The 18781-nt window shown below is 35.5% G+C and overlaps 1 protein-coding gene across 1 annotated transcript in view; it reads left to right on the top strand.

Annotated features, from left to right (window-relative positions):
* The window catches only part of LOC128558326 (mitogen-activated protein kinase-binding protein 1-like), a 49780-nt gene that overhangs the window by 16666 nt on the left and 14333 nt on the right, over positions 1 to 18781 (top strand). The window contains exons 9-17 of the mRNA XM_053547474.1: positions 1582 to 1702; positions 2840 to 2932; positions 5778 to 5894; positions 6242 to 6337; positions 7166 to 7351; positions 8023 to 8183; positions 8593 to 8671; positions 9649 to 9762; positions 12950 to 13096. Coding sequence (XP_053403449.1) covers positions 1582 to 1702; positions 2840 to 2932; positions 5778 to 5894; positions 6242 to 6337; positions 7166 to 7351; positions 8023 to 8183; positions 8593 to 8671; positions 9649 to 9762; positions 12950 to 13096 — 1114 coding nt within the window. The remainder of the gene's footprint in view (positions 1 to 1581; positions 1703 to 2839; positions 2933 to 5777; positions 5895 to 6241; positions 6338 to 7165; positions 7352 to 8022; positions 8184 to 8592; positions 8672 to 9648; positions 9763 to 12949; positions 13097 to 18781) is intronic.

The following is an 18781-nucleotide window of genomic DNA, read 5'->3' as shown; positions in this document are numbered from 1 at the left end:
ATGAAGTGATATGTATTGTGGTTTTCACCTTATTAAAGTGGATCCATTATATATATCATCTTGTGTGAGTTTGATAGCCCTCTTATTCTTGTAGGTTAGATGCAGTTATGATTTATACAGGGGGTCAGTGAAAGCCATCATCCACTCAGTTACATTAAAATGTTTACAAGTTAATGCTGTAATCAATGCTCATATCTGTAGGCCACTTTGAGGCTGGCAAATTATATACCTGCTTCAAACTCATAGACAGTCATACTGGTAATGTTTTACCCCAAGTCTGTTACCTGCAGCAGTTGTTATGCAATACAACTTATTTCAGGCCGTTACACATTCTCCCAGCTTAGGTATCCATATTTTGAAATTAAATACATTTGAGGAACATTTATGTGGTGTATGTGTTTTCGCATCTATTTCCTCGGTCAGTGTTATGATCAAACCCGGAAAACCGAGACTGTTTACACACAATGATCACAGGGTTTTATATGTTATATCATACAAGATTTATATAGGGCTCTATTCTCGATAAACAGATAAACACGTTCAAAGGCGCATTTATACATAGAGCACCACTTTAACACCACAATTTATATAATTTGCCTATTGTTTCAGTCTTTTCCACTCATTATTGCAAATCTCTGCCTGATTCACTATTTTATCCCACTGGATCCCAGTCATACTGTGTGAATAATGAGATGTATATGTTTATAAATGAGGTTTTATTTTCAACTTTTTTGTGGTTGAATTATTATTCTACCTACAGTAAAATAGATTGTTGATGATAGTTATATTTTCAGTTTTATACCTCAAATGGTGTCATATTTTGTATAAACATAAATAGAATGTTTAAGCAATAAAATCTGTTACAAAAAATTGTTGTAATGCGAAATACGTTTTGCACATCTTGTGAATAGGTAACTGATTACTGAAGTTACATTGTCATTGAGGTTATCATCAAACGCATCAACATCATCGTCATCAGTAGCGGTGTGTCATTTTGTCTAGTTTGAATGTATAGCGGTCATTTTCTGGTTTGAATGTGCAGTGGTCAATTTCTGGTTTGAATGTACAGTGGTCAGTTTCTAGTTTGAATATGCAGTGGTCAATTTCTGGTTTGAATGTACAGTGGTCAATTTCTGGTTTGAATGTACAGTGGTCAATTTCTGGTTTGAATGTACAGTGGTCAGTTTCTAGTTTGAATATGCAGTGGTCACTTTCTGGTTTAAATGTACAGTGGTCACTTTCTGGTTTGAATTGTGCATTGGTCTATTTCTGGTTTGCATATGCGGTGGTCAGTTTCTGGTTTGAATGTACAGTGGTCAATTTCTGGTTTGAATGTACAGTGGTCAGTTTTTTGTTTTAATGTACAGTGGTCAATTTCTGGTTTGAATGTGCAGTGGTCAATGAACAGTGGTCAGTTTATATTCAAAAATTGAAATCTGAATGCATATCCCCATAAAAAAAGCTGTTTATACCAAACCATGAAATTCATACCTGCAAAATTAAATGGTTTAACAAGAAGTGTATAAAAATATTTGAGTGAAACATATAACTTATATTGTACATATTGTTAATATTTTCCAGATGTGTGGTGGTGCTTTACAACCCAAAGAAGAACAAACAGGGTCACATCTTCAATGTGTCAAAGAAAACGCTAACATCCCTCGCCTTTTCTGGTGATGGCAAACATCTTGTTACAGGAGAGGTAAGCTGTTGTAAGCCTTTTCTGGTGATGGCTGTTGTAATTGCCAGTAGTTAATTGCCAGGAGGAGAGAGAGAGAGATTCAAACATTCATCCTTACCTAAAGCTAGGGTTCAACATTGAAAAATTCTGACTGCAGTGCATTCTTTCCCAAGTTTGCCATTAATAAGTACTTCCAGTATTTTAAGAGAGAAATGTAACCCTTTCTCTTCTGTTCTTGTTTGGTATGAAAGAGGCTGGTACATAGGAGACAGATATAGTAGCCCAACAGTTATTACTAAACAGAGTACAATCTAGAAAACATCAAACAAGTTAAGGGGTATAATGGGACCAGTTGGAAACATTTGTAGAAATTTATCATAATCACCTGAAAGAGTTAGCTTTGTTTTAGTACTCACAGTTTGACAGTTTAGAGTGGTAGAACAGGGCTCAACATCATTAATTATTCATAGTGTACATGTATCTATAGATAATTATTCCCTAATTAAGTAATGTAACACCACTGTTTTCATTTTGAAAGTAGTAAGTGTATTGGCGTTGGTCAGATAGTGTTGTCAGGTTGTGGAATTTTCATTTAATATATTGTTACATTTATCCTCTCAAGCAGCATATGCTAGTTTCTGAGAGCACATTTTTCTTCTCTTTAATGGTACAGAATCAAGGAATGCTCTCTGGTTCATAACTGAAATACTGTTGAAAAACTGCACTAACCCCAAAACAAACTTGCACCAGTTGGATGAGATTTTTACACTTTTTGGACTTATTTACCAGGAAAAAATAAATAAGTAAATTGAAAAAACTGCTAACATTTTGCTTTAAAGACTATGTAATCAATTAAGTCTGAAATTAAACAACAACAACAAACTTTATTAGCAATATCGACATAACATGTCTTTGGCTAATTAAAAAGAAACAGGCAGAATGTTACAATTGCAAAAAATTATTAACTTATTTTTAGGCATCATTAGACAGTTGACTATATTAGTTTACAAGAGGAAGTGACAAAAATTGCCACTTCAATATTCTTAATCTAATTTTAGATGCACTACTTTCTTGGCATCAAATCACCTGCCTCTCACACATTTGAAACCTTGCTTTGCATATAGAATTCTTTCATTTGAATGTATATATATATTACAGAGTGGCCACCAGCCGGCTGTGAGGGTCTGGGATGTGGCAGAGAAAACACAAGTTGCTGAGTTTCATGGTCACAAGTTCGGCATAAGCTGTGTGGTAAGGATTCCAGGAAATTTTCTCGTAGAATGATAATTTGTATTTCACATTAGGTGTTTGTTTAAGAAATTTTCAATATATACTGTACATAATATTATTATTAAGCTGACCTGTAGGTCTGATTCACCACCAAATCAGTGTTTGTTTTTTAGCTCACCTGTCACAAAGTGACAAGGTGAGCTTTTGTGATCGCGCGTTGTCTGTCGTCCGTGCGTCCGTCCGTCCGTCTGTAAACTTTTGCTTGTGACCACTCTAGAGGTCACATTTTTCATGGGATCTTTATGAAAGTTGGTCAGAATGTTCATCTTGATGATATCTAGGTCAAGTTCGAAACTGGGTCACATGCCTTCAAAAACTAGGTCAGTAGGTCTAAAAATAGAAAAACCTTGTGACCTCTCTAGAGGCCATATATTTCACAAGATCTTCATGAAAATTGGTCAGAATGTTCACCTTGATGATATCTAGGTCAAATACGAAACTGGGTCACGTGCCTTCAAAAACTAGGTCAGTAGGTCTAAAAATAGAAAAACCTTGTGACCTCTCTAGAGGCCATATATTTCATAAGATCTTCATGAAAATTGGTCAGAACGTTCACCTTGATGATATCTAGGTCAGCTTTGAAAGTGGGTCTCGTGCCTTCAAAAACTAGGTCAGTAGGTCAATTAATAGAAAAACATTGTGACCTCTCTAGAGGCCACATTTTTCATGGGATATGTATGAAAGTTGGTCTGAATGTTCATCTTGATGATCTAGGTCAAGTTTGAAACTGGGTCACGTGCGGTCAAAAACTAGGTCAGTAGGTCTAAAAATAGAAAAACCTTGTGACCTCTCTAGAGGTCATATATTTCATGAGATCTTCATGAAAATTGGTCAGAATGTTCACCTTGATGATATCTAGGTCAAGTTCGAAAGTGGGTCATGTGCCGTCAAAAACTAGGTCAGTAGGTCAAATAATAGAAAAACCTTGTGACCTCTCTAGAGGCCATATTTTTCATGGGATCTGTATGAATGATGGTCTGAATGTTCATCTTGATGATATCTAGGTCAGCTTTGAAAGTGGGTCTCATGCCTTCAAAAACTAGGTCAGTAGGTCAAATAATGAAAAAATGTTGTGACCTCTCTAGAGGCCATTTTTTTCATGGGATCTGTATGAAAGTTGGTCTGAATGTTTATCTTGATGATATATAGGTCAAGTTTGAAACTGGGTCAATTGCGATCAAAAACTAAGTCAGTAGGTCTTAAAATAGATAAACCTCGTGACCTCTCTAGAGGCCATACCCTTGAATGGATCTTCATGAAAATTGGTCAGAATGTTCACCTTGATGATATCTAGATCAAGTTTGACACTGGGTCACGTGCGGTCAAAAACTAGGTCAGTAGGTCAAATAATAAAAAAACCTTGTGACTTCTCTAGAGGCCATACTTTTCATGGGATCTGTATGAGTGTTGGTCTGAATGTTCATCTTGATGATATCTAGGTCAAGTTTGAAACTGGGTCAACTGCGGTCAAAAACTAGGTCAGTAGGTCTAAAATTATTTAAATCTTTTGACTTCTCTAGAGGCCATATTTTTCAATGGATCTTCATGAAAATTGATCTGAATGTTCACCTTGATGATATCTAGATCTTTTTCGAAACTGGGTCACGTGCGGTCAAAAACTAGGTCAGTAGGTATAAAAATAGAAAAACCTTGTGACCTCTCTAGAGGCCATATTTTTCATGAGATTTTCATGAAAATTAGTGAGAATGTTCACCTTGATGATATCTAGGTAAAGTTCAAAACAGGGTCACGTACCTTCGAAAACTAGGTCCATTGGTCAAGTAATAGAAAAACCTTGTGACCTCTCTAGAGACCATATTTTTCAATGGATCTTCATGAAAATTGGTCAGAATTTTTATCTTGATAATATCTAGGTCAAGTTCAAAACTGGGTCACATGAGCTCAAAAACTAGGTCACTACGTCAAATAATAGAAAAAACGACGTCATACTCAAAACTGGGTCATGTGGGAAGAGATGAGCGATTCAGGACCATCATGGTCCTCTTGTTTATGAGTAGACAATATATTGGTTGGTGGTGTTGTTACCTATAGATTTTATGAGATTAATTGGTTACCAATCCAGAAGTTGCAAATTTGATCCCAGGGCATGGCAGATACTCTCTGACAATTGATGAAAGACGTTACATAATAAGACAAGATTTTTGCATTCAATTAGACATACCTTACAATATAAAATATATAAATTTCTCGATGCTCTTTCTTTTAAGAAAGTAAAAACGTTGAAGGTTTTTGCAGTAATATCCTTTATGCATCTTTGTTTTGTAAAGTTTAATTAGATGTAAAGTGAAATACGATATTGTGGGTCACTTGTAACATAAAAAGCAACAAGGCTGAAGCCATTGAAACATGAAATTTCAATGCTAATAAAGCAATAAATGAGTAATTTTCTCTCAAGTTTTTATTTGTACACCATAAAATAGTGGGCTTTATTAGCCATGTCCGCATTCGACTACAATAACACAGAGATACTGGTGTCAGTATAATATATGTTTGTTTTAGTTAAAGAACAGATTGCAAGCTTGAGGTATGAAGTATCTTTGACTGTCTCTACTGAGCTCTTTGGGTCAGCCTTCTTCAGGTATTACAGAAGACACAATAATCTTGATGCAGGAATCTGATGTTATGTTGCTTTTTTGCTTTAATGAAGTGTAGCAAACACTATAGTATCTCAGTTTGAAGTCAGGGTTTTGAATTTATGTTTGTACATAAGATATATAAGGGTACTTTTATTTAATTTGCCAGTCTTTTGATTCTATAATTGATTGCCATTTTGGTTTTATTTTAGGCCTTTTCGCCCAACCTGAAGTATATTGTTTCTATTGGAACGCAACATGACATGCAAGTCAATGTCTGGAACTGGAGAACAGGGTCAAAAGTGGCCTCAAACAAAGTTTCAAGTAAGGTAAGTAAAGAATGGGGTCAAAGGTCACCTTAAATAAGGTAACAAGTAAGTTTAATATAGAATTGGGTCAAAGACCACCTTGAATAAGGTCACAAGTAAGATGAGTATAGAATGAGGTCAAAAGTCACCTTGAAAAAGGTCACAAAAAAGTTCAGTATATAATGGAGTCAAAAGTCACCTCAAAAAAGGTCTCCGGAATGAGACCAAAAATTGAGCTTAATTGCAATTTTACCTGGAACAAAACAGGTAGGAGACTAACAGTAACATATTTATAATGTTTTACTGTGTATACATAGATTTTATACCGAAATAACTCTACATTGTACTTAAACAAAACTATATTTCAGGTGTCTGCAGTGTCATTTTCGGCTGACGGTTCTTATTTTGTAACCGTTGGTATGAGACACGTCAAGTTTTGGTACCTTGACAGTAGCAAGTCAAAGGTATGAAATATTTTAACTAGTTGCTGTTCTCTTTCTAAACTAAAAATGATACCAATATAGTTCGAATGTTCTCTTCCAGCTATATTTGACTTAATTTGAAATTAGATACAATTTTGAGAAGGATTTTGTGTTGGACATGATTTGTACAAGAATAATTAAAAACTTAAACAGGTGTTTTCTTTGTTTATAGACAAAGTTTTTTTTTTGTGACAGGATTAATCTCTTGGCATGATTTGTGTTTTATGATGTCATGTTGTTCATGATTTATGAAAAGCATAACAATTTGTAGTCCTGTATGATGCATCCAGCAATATATCAGTAATGCATGAGAAGAGCATTACTTTAAAACTTCCTGGCTAGTCTTTATTACTTTGCATAGACTATTTATTAAACTTTTTTGTTGGTTAGAGAGCTGTCAGAAAACTCATACCTACCGGTAGTTTGCTTCAAGTCATGGTATTTTTGATGTTACAAAATTTATATGATGACATACCTTATCAGTTATTGTCCTGTATGTGTAATAACTGAGGCCTACGACATTCTGATTCATTCATTAATAAGGTTGTCATCTGGAAATGAAACAGAAAAGTTTTCTTATCTGTGAATGAGGATTTCTTAAAGTAAAAGTGTACATCAGGACATTTTTGATAACTATTTATCTGTACAAAATGTTATATCTTTGAAAACACAATATTAGTCACATCTTTTGTCCACATTTCATTTACACATATAAGATAATATTTAACCAATGCCTTTTCCAGCCACACATTGCTATGAAGGGGATTTAAAAAAAAAAGAAAATCCCAACTTTTAAATGTAATTTTTCAGATAAATTCAATAACATTACCTCTGAATGGGCGCAATGGTATACTCGGAGACCACAGGAATAATTTCTTCTGTGATGTAGCTGCAGGGACAGGAAGTTTAGAGAAAAGCACATTCTGTGTCACCCAGTCAGGGTATCTGTGTCAGTTCAATGAAAAACGGCAGATGGAAAAATGGGTAGAACTTAGGGTAAGCTGTGTTCTTGCATTTTGTGTCTGTTTAGTTTATACTAATTTGTTTTTAGCTTGATTGTGATGAAAGCTTCAAGTACTGGTGTCATATGAGAAGTCATGATCGTGACCCCAGTGAGGCTCGAACCCACGTCCCCTGAATTGAGCGGCTGACACCTTATCCACTAGACCAACACTCCTCTCAAGTCTGTTTAACATTTAAGCTTTTTTTATAACAGTAAAGAGAGATTTGTTTTTGTTTTTCAATGTATGAATTTGTAATAGAAGCTACATGAAAGGAATTCTCAAACATGCTGTTTTAATTAGTTAACAAAAGTTTTGAAGGCAGACATCTTCAAAATGATACTTATTTTATAGTCTATAATCCTTAAATGTTCAAAGAAAGATAATTGAAATTAAAGTGTTTTCCTTTTTATCAGAACAAGTAGATTTCAGTGAAACTTGAGCAGTGTCTAGGTATAAACAGTATATCGAAAGTAAATAGTATATAGACAGTAAAAACAGCAAAATCACAGAACTGTCATGACTGTTCATGCTTTTCATGTACATGGACAGAGGTCAAGGTCTGATATGCAAAATCATTGTTTCAGTTGTATTTCAATTCAACTTTTTCTGCTTCATAGCCTTAGATCAGTTTGTAGTTTTATATGATTGTTTTCTGTGTTTTAGACAACATGTGCCAATGCAATATCAGTTGCTGGTAACTATATTTTTGTTGGTTGTGCCAATGGGATTGTGAGAGTGTTTAATTCATCAACTCTACATTTTGTGGCTACACTTCCACGACCTCATTATCTCGGAGTAGATATTGCTGCTGCTGTCAACCCAAGGTAATTTTCTGCTGTACGTTATATATCAGCTAGTTGTGGATATCAGACCACTTTGAAGAGTCCAACTGTCTATAACTAATCTCTTACTTTTGCTCAACAATTACTGTACTACATGTAATATTGAGGTAAGTATTTTTGATAGTAATAATGACTGTGCTATGAAAACTTTATTCACAGAATTGTGTAATTTTGACTTTTCAGAATAGCATATGATGTTATTTCTTTACTCCTACCTACCTACCTTCAGTTGCAAAACAAGTCTGGGAAATATCAGTTGTTGATTATAGAAAATCAAATATATAATGTAGGTACCCAAAACCAAAATTTACTTTTATGTTTTAAGAATGGCACATTTTGCTGCGACAATACTGTCCTTTTTAAAATAAAATTTAATTTTGTATATTTTCAGTCAGTTAAATTCTGTTAAAGATGGCGATATCAAATATCCTGACACGATTGCTATACAGTATGATGAGGAACATAACAAGGTATTTTAGTTATCTTCACATCTGTGAATACTTAAAGTATTTATTTCTTTTGATGAATGTTATACTGAAAAACAGTCAAATTTTACTTTTTCAGTTGAATTTTACAAATTGAAGCGCATAGTTTGCAGAAAAGTCTTCCACAATAAATATAGATTTAATATGTTTTAACAAATTGGATGAGCAGAAAAACTGTCATTTTAACAAGTGATTAGTGGTAAAGTTTCAACAAAGCCTACTTTTATTCTTTCCGTCCTGTTTTTAGCAGTGCATTTGTTTTAATTCAGTTTGTGAAAATTTTGGTAATCGGTACTTCAGTTGGAACAACAGGTGCTTTGTATTGTATATTTGATCAAAACAATAAATACTAAATGAACATTTTTACTGGGTTTGAAGTATCAGTTGAAAATGTGTTATTTATATATTATTGTACTGCTGCCCTACTATGCACCAGTTTAAAAAAAAATTATCAGCCTACTTAGTTATGAGATGTCTTTACTACTTACTTGAACATATCTTTGCTGTAATTGCAAATCAAATTACTACATGTAAGATTGTTGTTAATATTATGGCAACATTTTCAAATATAATGTAAATTAAGTCGCCTATGCACTGACATCATTAGGTGCATATGCAGCTTGCCTTTTCCCTAGGGAAAAGTTTAGCTGACCCACTACCTGGATGACCTTGTGTTTCCCTGCCAGGTAGGCAAAAATGCTTACTCTGCAATTTAATACCTTAATGTTATCTGTTTTGATACACCTAATGTAAATTATACTGAGGAAAAATTTAAAACCATTTTTATGTCACTTGTATTACATATAGTACTTGTAACAAATAGTAATAGTTTGCTTGAAACTGTCGATATGTTTAAAATTGAATCCTTTAAAATATTTGTTTTTAATATGACATATTGCTTTCCATAGATGAAAAATGAAACAACTAAATGCATGTTGTTTATATTGTTTTCCTGTCCTTAGGTAACATGTATATACAATGACCACAGTATGTATATTTGGGATGTCCATGACCTGAAGAAGATTGGGAAGGCCTGGTCATTCCTGTACCACAGTTCATGCGTGTATGGTGTTGAGGTATGGCTCATAGCTTTATCAAATTTATGTTTTGGAACAGGATTTCACAGAAGTTATTGTTGCATTTATCATATGTGTTAAAATCATCTACAGTGAGGGGAAAATAAGTATCTTAATGTTTTTTCTAATATTAGGGAATCGATCCCTCTACGGTAACATGTGCTATATACGGAATGAGATATACTATCGATTTAAAAGATGTGGTCTTCCGGCACGTGCACAGAGTGTCTGACTTCAGATTTTTTGGAAGAATACCCATTTTTCCTTGTGTGTAATAAGTGTCCACATAACTTTTCCGAACCGCAATATCTTGCACATCGGTAGAAATATGTTCATTATTGTTTTTTATTCCAAAATCTACCTTTAAATTGATACAAACGCATATTTCTGGGCAAGCTGATGGACTGTAACGATTCCGGATTGAGGCATTGCCTTATTCATATTAATTTTATTTTGAAGTAAAGAAACTGTCAACAACAATGTTCTTTGTACTTTTTTTAGTCTACATGTAGTTTGATAAGTCTGTGTTTTAAGATATTGTAGTATGTTTATGTTCTTATATAGTATGATAGGTTTGTGTACTAATATAGTATGAATTTTTGATAGGTTTGTGTTCTAACATAGTATGATAGGTTTGTGTTCTGTTATAGTGTGATAGTTTTGTGTTCTAACATAGTATGATAGGTTTGTGTTCTAACATGGTATGATAGGTTTGTGTTCTAACATAGTACGATAGGTTTGTGTTCTAAAATAGTATGGTAGGTTTGTGTTCTGTTATAGTGTGATAGGTTTGTGTTCTAAAATAGTATGATAGGTTCGTGTTCTAACATAGTATGATAGGTTTGTGTTCTAAAATAGTATGATAGGTTCGTGTTCTAACATAGTATGATAGGTTTGTGTTCTAACATAGTATGATAAGTTTGTGTTCTAACATAGTGTGATAGGTTTGTGTTCTAACATAGTCTGATAGGTTTGTGTTCTAACATAGTATGATAGGTTTGTGTTCTAACGTAGTATGATAGGTTTGTGTTCTAAACAAGTATGATAGGTTCGTGTTATTAGATAGAGAAATAGGGTTGTGTTCTAAGCTATTATGATTAATTATGTCTCCCCCAGGAGACATATTGTTTTTGCCCTGTCCGTCCGTCCGTACGTCACACTTCATTTCCGAGCAATAACTGGAGAACCATTTGACCTAGAACCTTCAAACTTTATAGTTTTGTAGGGCTGCTGGAGTAGACGACCCCTATTGTTTTTGGGGTCACTCCGTCAAAGGTCAAGGTCACAGGGGCCTTAACATTGAAAACCATTTCCGATCAATAACTAGAGAACCACTTGTTCCATAATGTTGAAACTTCATAGGATGATTGGTCATGAAGAGTAGATGACCCCTATTGATTTTGGGGTCACTCCGTCAAAGGTCAAGGTCACAGGGGCCTGAACATTGAAAACCATTTCCGATCAATAACTAGAGAACCACTTGACCCAGAATGTTGAAACTTCATAGGATGATTGGTCATAAAGAGTAGATGACCCCTATTGATTTTGGGGTCACACCATCAAAGGTCAAGGTCACAGGGGCCTGAACATGGAAAACCATTTCTGATCAATAACTAGAGCACCACTTGACCCAGAATGTTGAAACTTCATAGGATGATTATACATGCAAAGTAGATGACCCCTATCGATTTTGGGGTCACTCCATTAAAGTTCAAGGTCACAGGGACCTGAACATGGAAAACCATTTCCGGTCAGTAACTTGAGAACCACTTGACCCAGAATGTTGAAACTTAATAGGATGATTGGTCATGCAGAGTAGATGACCCCTAACGATTTTGGTGTCACTCTGTGAAAGGTCAAGGTCACAGGGGCCTGAACATTGAAAACCATTTCTGGTCAGTAACTTGAGAACCACTTGACCCAGAATGATGAAACTTCATAGGATGATTGGTCATGCAGAGTAGATGACCCCTAACGATTTTGGGGTCACTCTGTTAAAGGTCAAGGCCACAGGGGCCTGAACATGGAAAACCATTTCCAATCAATGACTTGAGAACTTCTCGACCCAGAATGTTGAAACTTCATAGGATGATTGTTCATGCAGAGTAAATGACCCCTATTGTTTTTGGGGTCACTTCGTTAAAGGTCAAGGTCACAGGGGCATGAACATTGATAACCAGTTCCGATCAATAACTTGAGAACCACTTGACCCAGAATGTTGAAACTTCATAGGATGATTAATGCAGAGTAGATGACCCCTATTGATTTTGGGGTCAGTCAATTAAAGGTCAAGGTCACAGTGGCCTGTTCATGTAAAATCTTTTTTTGGAAATAACTTGAGAACCACTTGACCTACAATGTTGAAACTTAATAGGATGATTGGACATGCAGAGTAGATGACCCCTAATTATTTTGAGGTCACTTGATCAAAGGTCAAGGTCACTGGAGCCTGAACAGTGACTTGAGAACCACTAGGCCAATAGTGTTGAAATTTAGCAGGATGACTGGACATGCCAAGTAGATGATCCCTGTTGCAGCCAACCATCAGTGTCTCTTTGACTTTCGCTCCTGACCCCTATTGACTTCTTGCCTATAGGACTTTGCATTGGGGGAGACATGCGCTTTTTTACAAAAGCATTTTCTAGTTTGGTTTGTGTTCTAAGATAGTGCAATAGATCTGTGTTGTTAGACAGAGAGATAGGGTTGTGTTCTAAGATATTGTGATAGGTTGTGTTCTAAGATAGTGTGACAGGTTTACATTCAGTGGAAGTGTGATATGTTTGTGTAAAAGGTAGTGTGATAGGTTTGTGTTCTAAGATAGTGTGATAGGTTTGCATTCAAAGGTAATAGGTTTGTGTTCTAAGATAGTACAGAAGGTTTGTGTTCTAAGTTAGTGTAATAGATTTGTGTTCTAAGATAGTATAATAGGTTTGTGTTATCAGACATAGACGAAAGGTTTTTGTTCATGTGTAAGTTCTAATGAAGTGAGATAGGTTTGTGTTCAATTAATATTTCAGCTTCATTTTTAGTTTTTAGTCACATCTTTAGATGATGTAGTATTCTTGTGCAGATCTGATATAAAATTTTGGAGATTGTTCTTCTAAACTGAGAGAGACTTTTTAGCCAAAAACAGTGGAAGGGCAACATGATTATTTGTGCATAAATACAACTTTGAAAATTTCTTTAGGTATACCCAGTGTTGGAGGCAGGTTTGAAGTCTGTTCTACCACCACATTCATTCTTCACATGCTCCAGTGATGACACTATACGAATATGGAACCTAGATCCTCATATGGCTGAAACATCCACATACAAAAGCAATATATATACACATGTAAGATCTTTTAACTGTCTAAATCAAATTTTTGTCTACATCTATTCTAAATATTAGATGATTAGAAAAAATCTTTCCATTATCTTTCAGATCTGGTTTTGCCGGATGTTTAGTTAAAAAAATTCAGCTGGAAAAAGTTCATGAAGCGGGATAATTGTGTTAATTTTACCACACCAATGTTGATTTAGATATGTTTTTAGCTCACCAGAGCACAAGGTAAGCTATTGTGACCAGTCATTGTCCGGTGTGCATCATGCGTCAACATTTGTCTTGTGAAAACTGTAAGAGGCCACATTTGTGGCCTAATCTTTATGAAACTTGGTCAGAATGTTAGTCTTGATGATCTCTAGGTCAAGTTCAAAACTGGGTCATGTTCGATCAAAAACTAGGTCAGTAGGCCAGTTCAAAGGAAAAGCTTGTGAACACTCTAGAGGCCACATTTGTGACCCAATCTTAATGAAACTTGGTCAGAATGTTTGTCTTGCTGATCTTTAGGTCAGTTTTGAACCTGGGTCATGTGGGGTCAAAAACTAGGTCAGTATGCCAGATCAAAGGAAAAGCTTGTGAACACACTAGAGGCCGCATTTGTGACCCAATCTTAATGAAACTTGGTCAGAATGTTTGTCTTGATGATTTCTTGTTCAAGTTTTAATCTGGGTCATTTAGGGTCAAAAACAAGGTCACATGGTCAAACCAAAGGAAAAGTTTGTGAACACTCTAAAGGCTACAGTTGTGACTCAGTCTTTATGAAACTTGGTCAGAATGTTTGTCTTGATGATCTCTAGGTAAATTTGAAACTAGCTCATGTGGGGTAAAAAAACTAGTACGCCAGATCAACTCTGGTGAGTGATATATAGGGCCATCATGGCCCTCTTGTTTAAAAAAGGTTGTTGAAAAAATGTGCTCTATTTCATAACTCAAATGAGTATTGTAAGATTTGTGTTAAAGGAGATGCAGTCAGTTGTAAGTATGTATACACTTGTTGAGGGTGTGTGAAGTTTCTGCAGTATATTCTAGTTTTCTTGATAAAGCAGGCTGTATCTGGAATCAGTCTTTATTTAATAGTTTCTTGTATCTTCACTAGCAATTTTATAAGCTCACCTGAAACGAAGCTTCTGGCTGAGCTATTATTATAGGTGAATGGTCTGGCATCCATTGTCTGTCGTTCATTGTCACCATTTTAACTAAACATCTTCTTCTCTGAAACTTGTGGTCAGAATTACATTTAACTTGGTCTGTAGCATCCTGACAAGGTCCTCTCACAAATTTATTCAAATGGTTCCACTTGACCTGTCTTTGGTCCACTAGAGCTTAAAATTGAAAAACTTTTAAATGAATTTTTCTCATGAACTGTTTGAAAGATCTTCATCAAATTTGGACTTTAGCATTGTTATAAGGTATAAGGACCTATCCCAGATTTGTTCACATGGGGGACATTGGCCTCTTTTAGGGGCCTTTAGAGCAAAAAATAGAAGTTTTAAACTTTCTCATGAAGCACTTGATGGATCTATATCAAGCTTTGTCTGAGGCATTATTATAAGTTCCTCTCACAGTTTTGCTAAAATGGGGACAGTCAGTCCTTTTACTGGCAGCTACGGCTAAAGAAATACTCTCCAAATTTATCAAAATATCACTTTGCTCTGTTTAGGGGCCACTAGGTTATAAGGAACACAGTTGTTACCTTTCATGGACATATATTCAGAGTCAAAAAGTCAAGATCAGGGGAGTACCAGAGGATCACTATGGTCGTCTTGTTGATCTTCAAGACATTTTAGTGAGTGACTGTAAATAATGGAAAATTTATACTAATAGATCAAATGTGCATTAATATTATTGATAATGGACTTCAGTTTTTGGTGTGATGGGGGCAGCACATAGATTTGCCTTTGTCTGGCCATCACATATATTTGTGTTTAACATGTCTCAAATATCTCAAAAAGAAGTAAAAACAGTTTGGTATTGCAGGGGTTGAGGTTTCAGTATGCACATGAAATAATTTGACCTAGAGACATGAAACTTTATGGGAATGTTGCTCAGTGTGTGAAATTGTATTTGGGATCAACCACTACTGTTCAAGTTTCCTGTATGTTTCATGATGATATTTTAAAGTATTTTACCCTGATTGTTTTAAAGTATCCTTACCCTGTCCAACCCTACCCAAATGTAATATTTAGTCTTTCCTTGTCTGCAAGTAAATTATGACTGTACATTGACGGTAAGTAGGGGGGTACCAGTGTCCTATGGCTACATATCGAATTTCTGAATGTGGTTTTGAATAAGTAAGTACAGTAAAACATGGAGCACGTGAAATCACAAGATTGGCAAATTGGCAAAGTTATCTAGGGTTTTGAATGATCCAATTATAGAAAATGTAAGGAAAATGTCAGGGGACCTAAGGATAAGTTCGAGTTAGCCCTTACACTAGAACTATAGATGCTTTGTGTCAGGTGTTTCACTGTAACAGCAAAAACAAATGATATACTTACTGTTCATTTTATTAGCTTGTATTGTCCTCTCTTGATTATCAATGCTGGCACGGTGAAGAATTTTGTTCAGGTTCACTTCTTCCTAATATCTGGTACAGCTATAGCTTTAAAACTTTGATCATTGGTTAGTTGTCATCAGATGAGTAAAAAGGCCAAGAACCTTAACTCTCACTTGCATTTTGTTAGAATTATAGCCCTCTTTGAAGAAAGACTTAGAAAAAAGGAAATCCTTTGTTAAAAGTTTTAGTTAGGTTCACTTGATGTGAATACTACAAGAGCTATAATATAGCTTTGACACTTTGAAGACTTGTTTGTTATTGGTAAATGTATAAGTAAAGTAAGAACCATAACTCCCTCTAATATTTTGTCAGAATCATGGTCCCTTTAACTTAAAACCTTGGTATTTCTTGGTTAAATGTTTTGTTCAGATCCATTTTTTATGTCCCCCGCCATAAAATGGGAGGGGGCATATAGTGTTACCCCTGTCCGTGAGTGTGTCTGTGGGTATGTGTGTTCAGGAAAAGGTGGTGTTTGTGCCTGGGCCATAACTTTGACATGCATGGTCCGGTTTCAGAATAATTTGACACAAATGATAAGCATGGATAGACGATGTGTCGTGTGCAAAATCATTTCACTAGCTCTAAGGTCAAGGTCGCAGTCCTTGGTTGAACTTAGCCAATTTTCACTACATATATACTGATAATGTGGTCTTCGTGTCCGATCTGTAACTTTGACATGCATGGTCCGATTTCAAAATAATTTGACACAAATGATAAGCATGGATAGACGATGTGTGGTGCACAACAACCATTTCACTAGCTCAAAGGTCAAGGTCACAGTCCTTGGTTGAACTTAGCCAATTTTCACTACATATACAGAATACTGAATTTTCTGGTTTTCCTTCAATATTTTTTGGTAAATAAATAGGGCCAAGGGTCCTTCTTTTAGTTTGTGAGCAGTACCATGCCTGTGACCTTTCTCATGTTGTGGGGGCATCCGTGTCTGTGACATATTTTTAGTTTCTAGAATGCTTTTAAGAGCTATAGCTTTGAAACTTCATCATCATTGAGTAAGAAGGCCATATGCCATTCAGTTACAGAAGAGTGTTCGCATCCACACTTGGTGCTCTTATTAGCTCACCTGAGCAATGCTCAGGTGAGTTTTTCTGATCACTCGATGTCTGGCGTCTGTCGTCTGTCAACATTTAGCTTGTGTATGTGATAGAGGCTGTATTTTTCAACTGATCTTCATGAAATTTGGTCAGAATGATAACCTTGATGAAATCTAGGCCGAGTTCGAAAATGGGTTATCTGGGGTCAAAAACTACGTTACTAGGTCAAATCAAAGAAAAACCTTGTGTATGCGATAGAGGATGTATTTTTCGATTGATCTTCATGAATCTTGGTCAGAATGATTGCCTTGATGAAATCTAGGCCGAGTTCGAAAATGGGTCATCTGGGGTCAGAAACTAGGTCACTAGGTCAAATTAAAGATGTTTTTCACAATTATTTCTAGCGGACAGAATTTTTTGTAACTTTGCATATTTATAGATTGATGTATGACAAGTTAAAATAAAAAATAAAACTAATAGGTACCCGTGCTTCTTTTTTCAATATTCAAAGTTTATTAAGAACACCAAATCGGTATTTTTGTCTGAAGAAACAGTACATACATGTTATAATAAAACTACTGCAAACAATTATTTATTCGAAGTTTCACTCTGATGTTACTTTTTATACATCCGAATTAATAACACCACTATAACTATGCATAAAATGTCGACATATAGATATATTAACTCAGAAAAATTACTCTTGACAGATGGCGAAAGTATCTGAAACTGAGAAAAACACGAAGTATTTCTTAATAATATGAAAAATCTAGCGGACAGATTTTTTCCAAATTTTACATTATGTAAGCTAGAACTAAGACAAAAAAATCTAAACCAAAAAAATAATATCAACCCGTGCTTGTTTTCAAGAAAAATTAAAAAATATTCACTCCACCCACAAAAGTATTTTTTCATTACCCCACCCACCTAAAAATTATGAACATTTTTTTTCTTACAAAACAAATTACACAATGTTATAATCAGTTCCTTAACCAATGTTCTTACTCACATGCGGAATAATGCTCCTTTAAGGTTGCAAGCCTCTAGATCAAATACTTTTTGAGATACGTGCTACACAAGCTTTCACATCCCATTTACGTATATATTTGACCACGTCAAGGGACATAAATCTGTTTTTATTGAGTGAAACCTCAAATAAAAGCACTGATGCACAACTTCGCATTATGAATTTAATTCTTGTGTGGTTTCGTGACTCTTGGCGCATATAATTTTGAGGTACATGCGACACAAATGTTTAGACCCTTTATGTACAATTTGACTATCAGGGGCCATAACTCTTGTCTTACTACGTGAAATTCGGGATGGTGCACAAAAAGTATAAAAACATTTTTAGGAAGTCACATTTGAACTTGAAGGAGATATATCTACTTTAAGATTTTCTGGAATTTTATTTGACTTGGAGTCGGCTGCATCATTACTGGACGATATAGTTTACTTTCAAATTAGCTGTCCACAATGTATTCGATTCGAGCACTTCCTACAACTACTCCTCCAAGAAAACACCATCACTTTTAAAGGTAAAATATGGATGCACGACCTATATTGTCAGTACATACGATATATTTTGCGCGAGTGCCCTCATATCTGACAATTATGCACTTTCGGCGGCGAATTCTGAACTTTACAGTGGATATCGCTTGCTGCGCGATTGAGCTGCGCACAAAATATTGTGATGAACTCCTTTAAAGAAAAACCTTGTGTATGCGATAGAGGCTGTTTTTTATGCCCCCGAAGGGAGGCATATAGTTTTTGAACCGTCTGTCTGTCTGTCGGTCTGTTGGTCTGTCAGTCTGTCCGCAATTTTCGTGTCCGGTCCATATCTTTGTCATCGATGGATGGATTTTCAAATAACTTGGCATGAATGTGTACCACAGTAAGACGACGTGCAGTGCGCAAGACCCAGGTCCGTAGCTCAAAGGTCAAGGCCACACTTAGACGTTAAAGGATAGTGCATTGATGGGCGTGTCCGGTCCATATCTTTGTCATCGATGGATGGATTTTCAAATAACTTGGCATGAATGTGTACCACAGTAAGACGACGTGCAGTGCGCAAGACCCAGGTCCGTA

This window comes from Mercenaria mercenaria, chromosome 1, assembly GCF_021730395.1.
Source record: "Mercenaria mercenaria strain notata chromosome 1, MADL_Memer_1, whole genome shotgun sequence".
NCBI lineage: Eukaryota > Metazoa > Mollusca > Bivalvia > Venerida > Veneridae > Mercenaria > Mercenaria mercenaria.
This window is presented reverse-complemented; position numbering and strand designations above follow the sequence as displayed.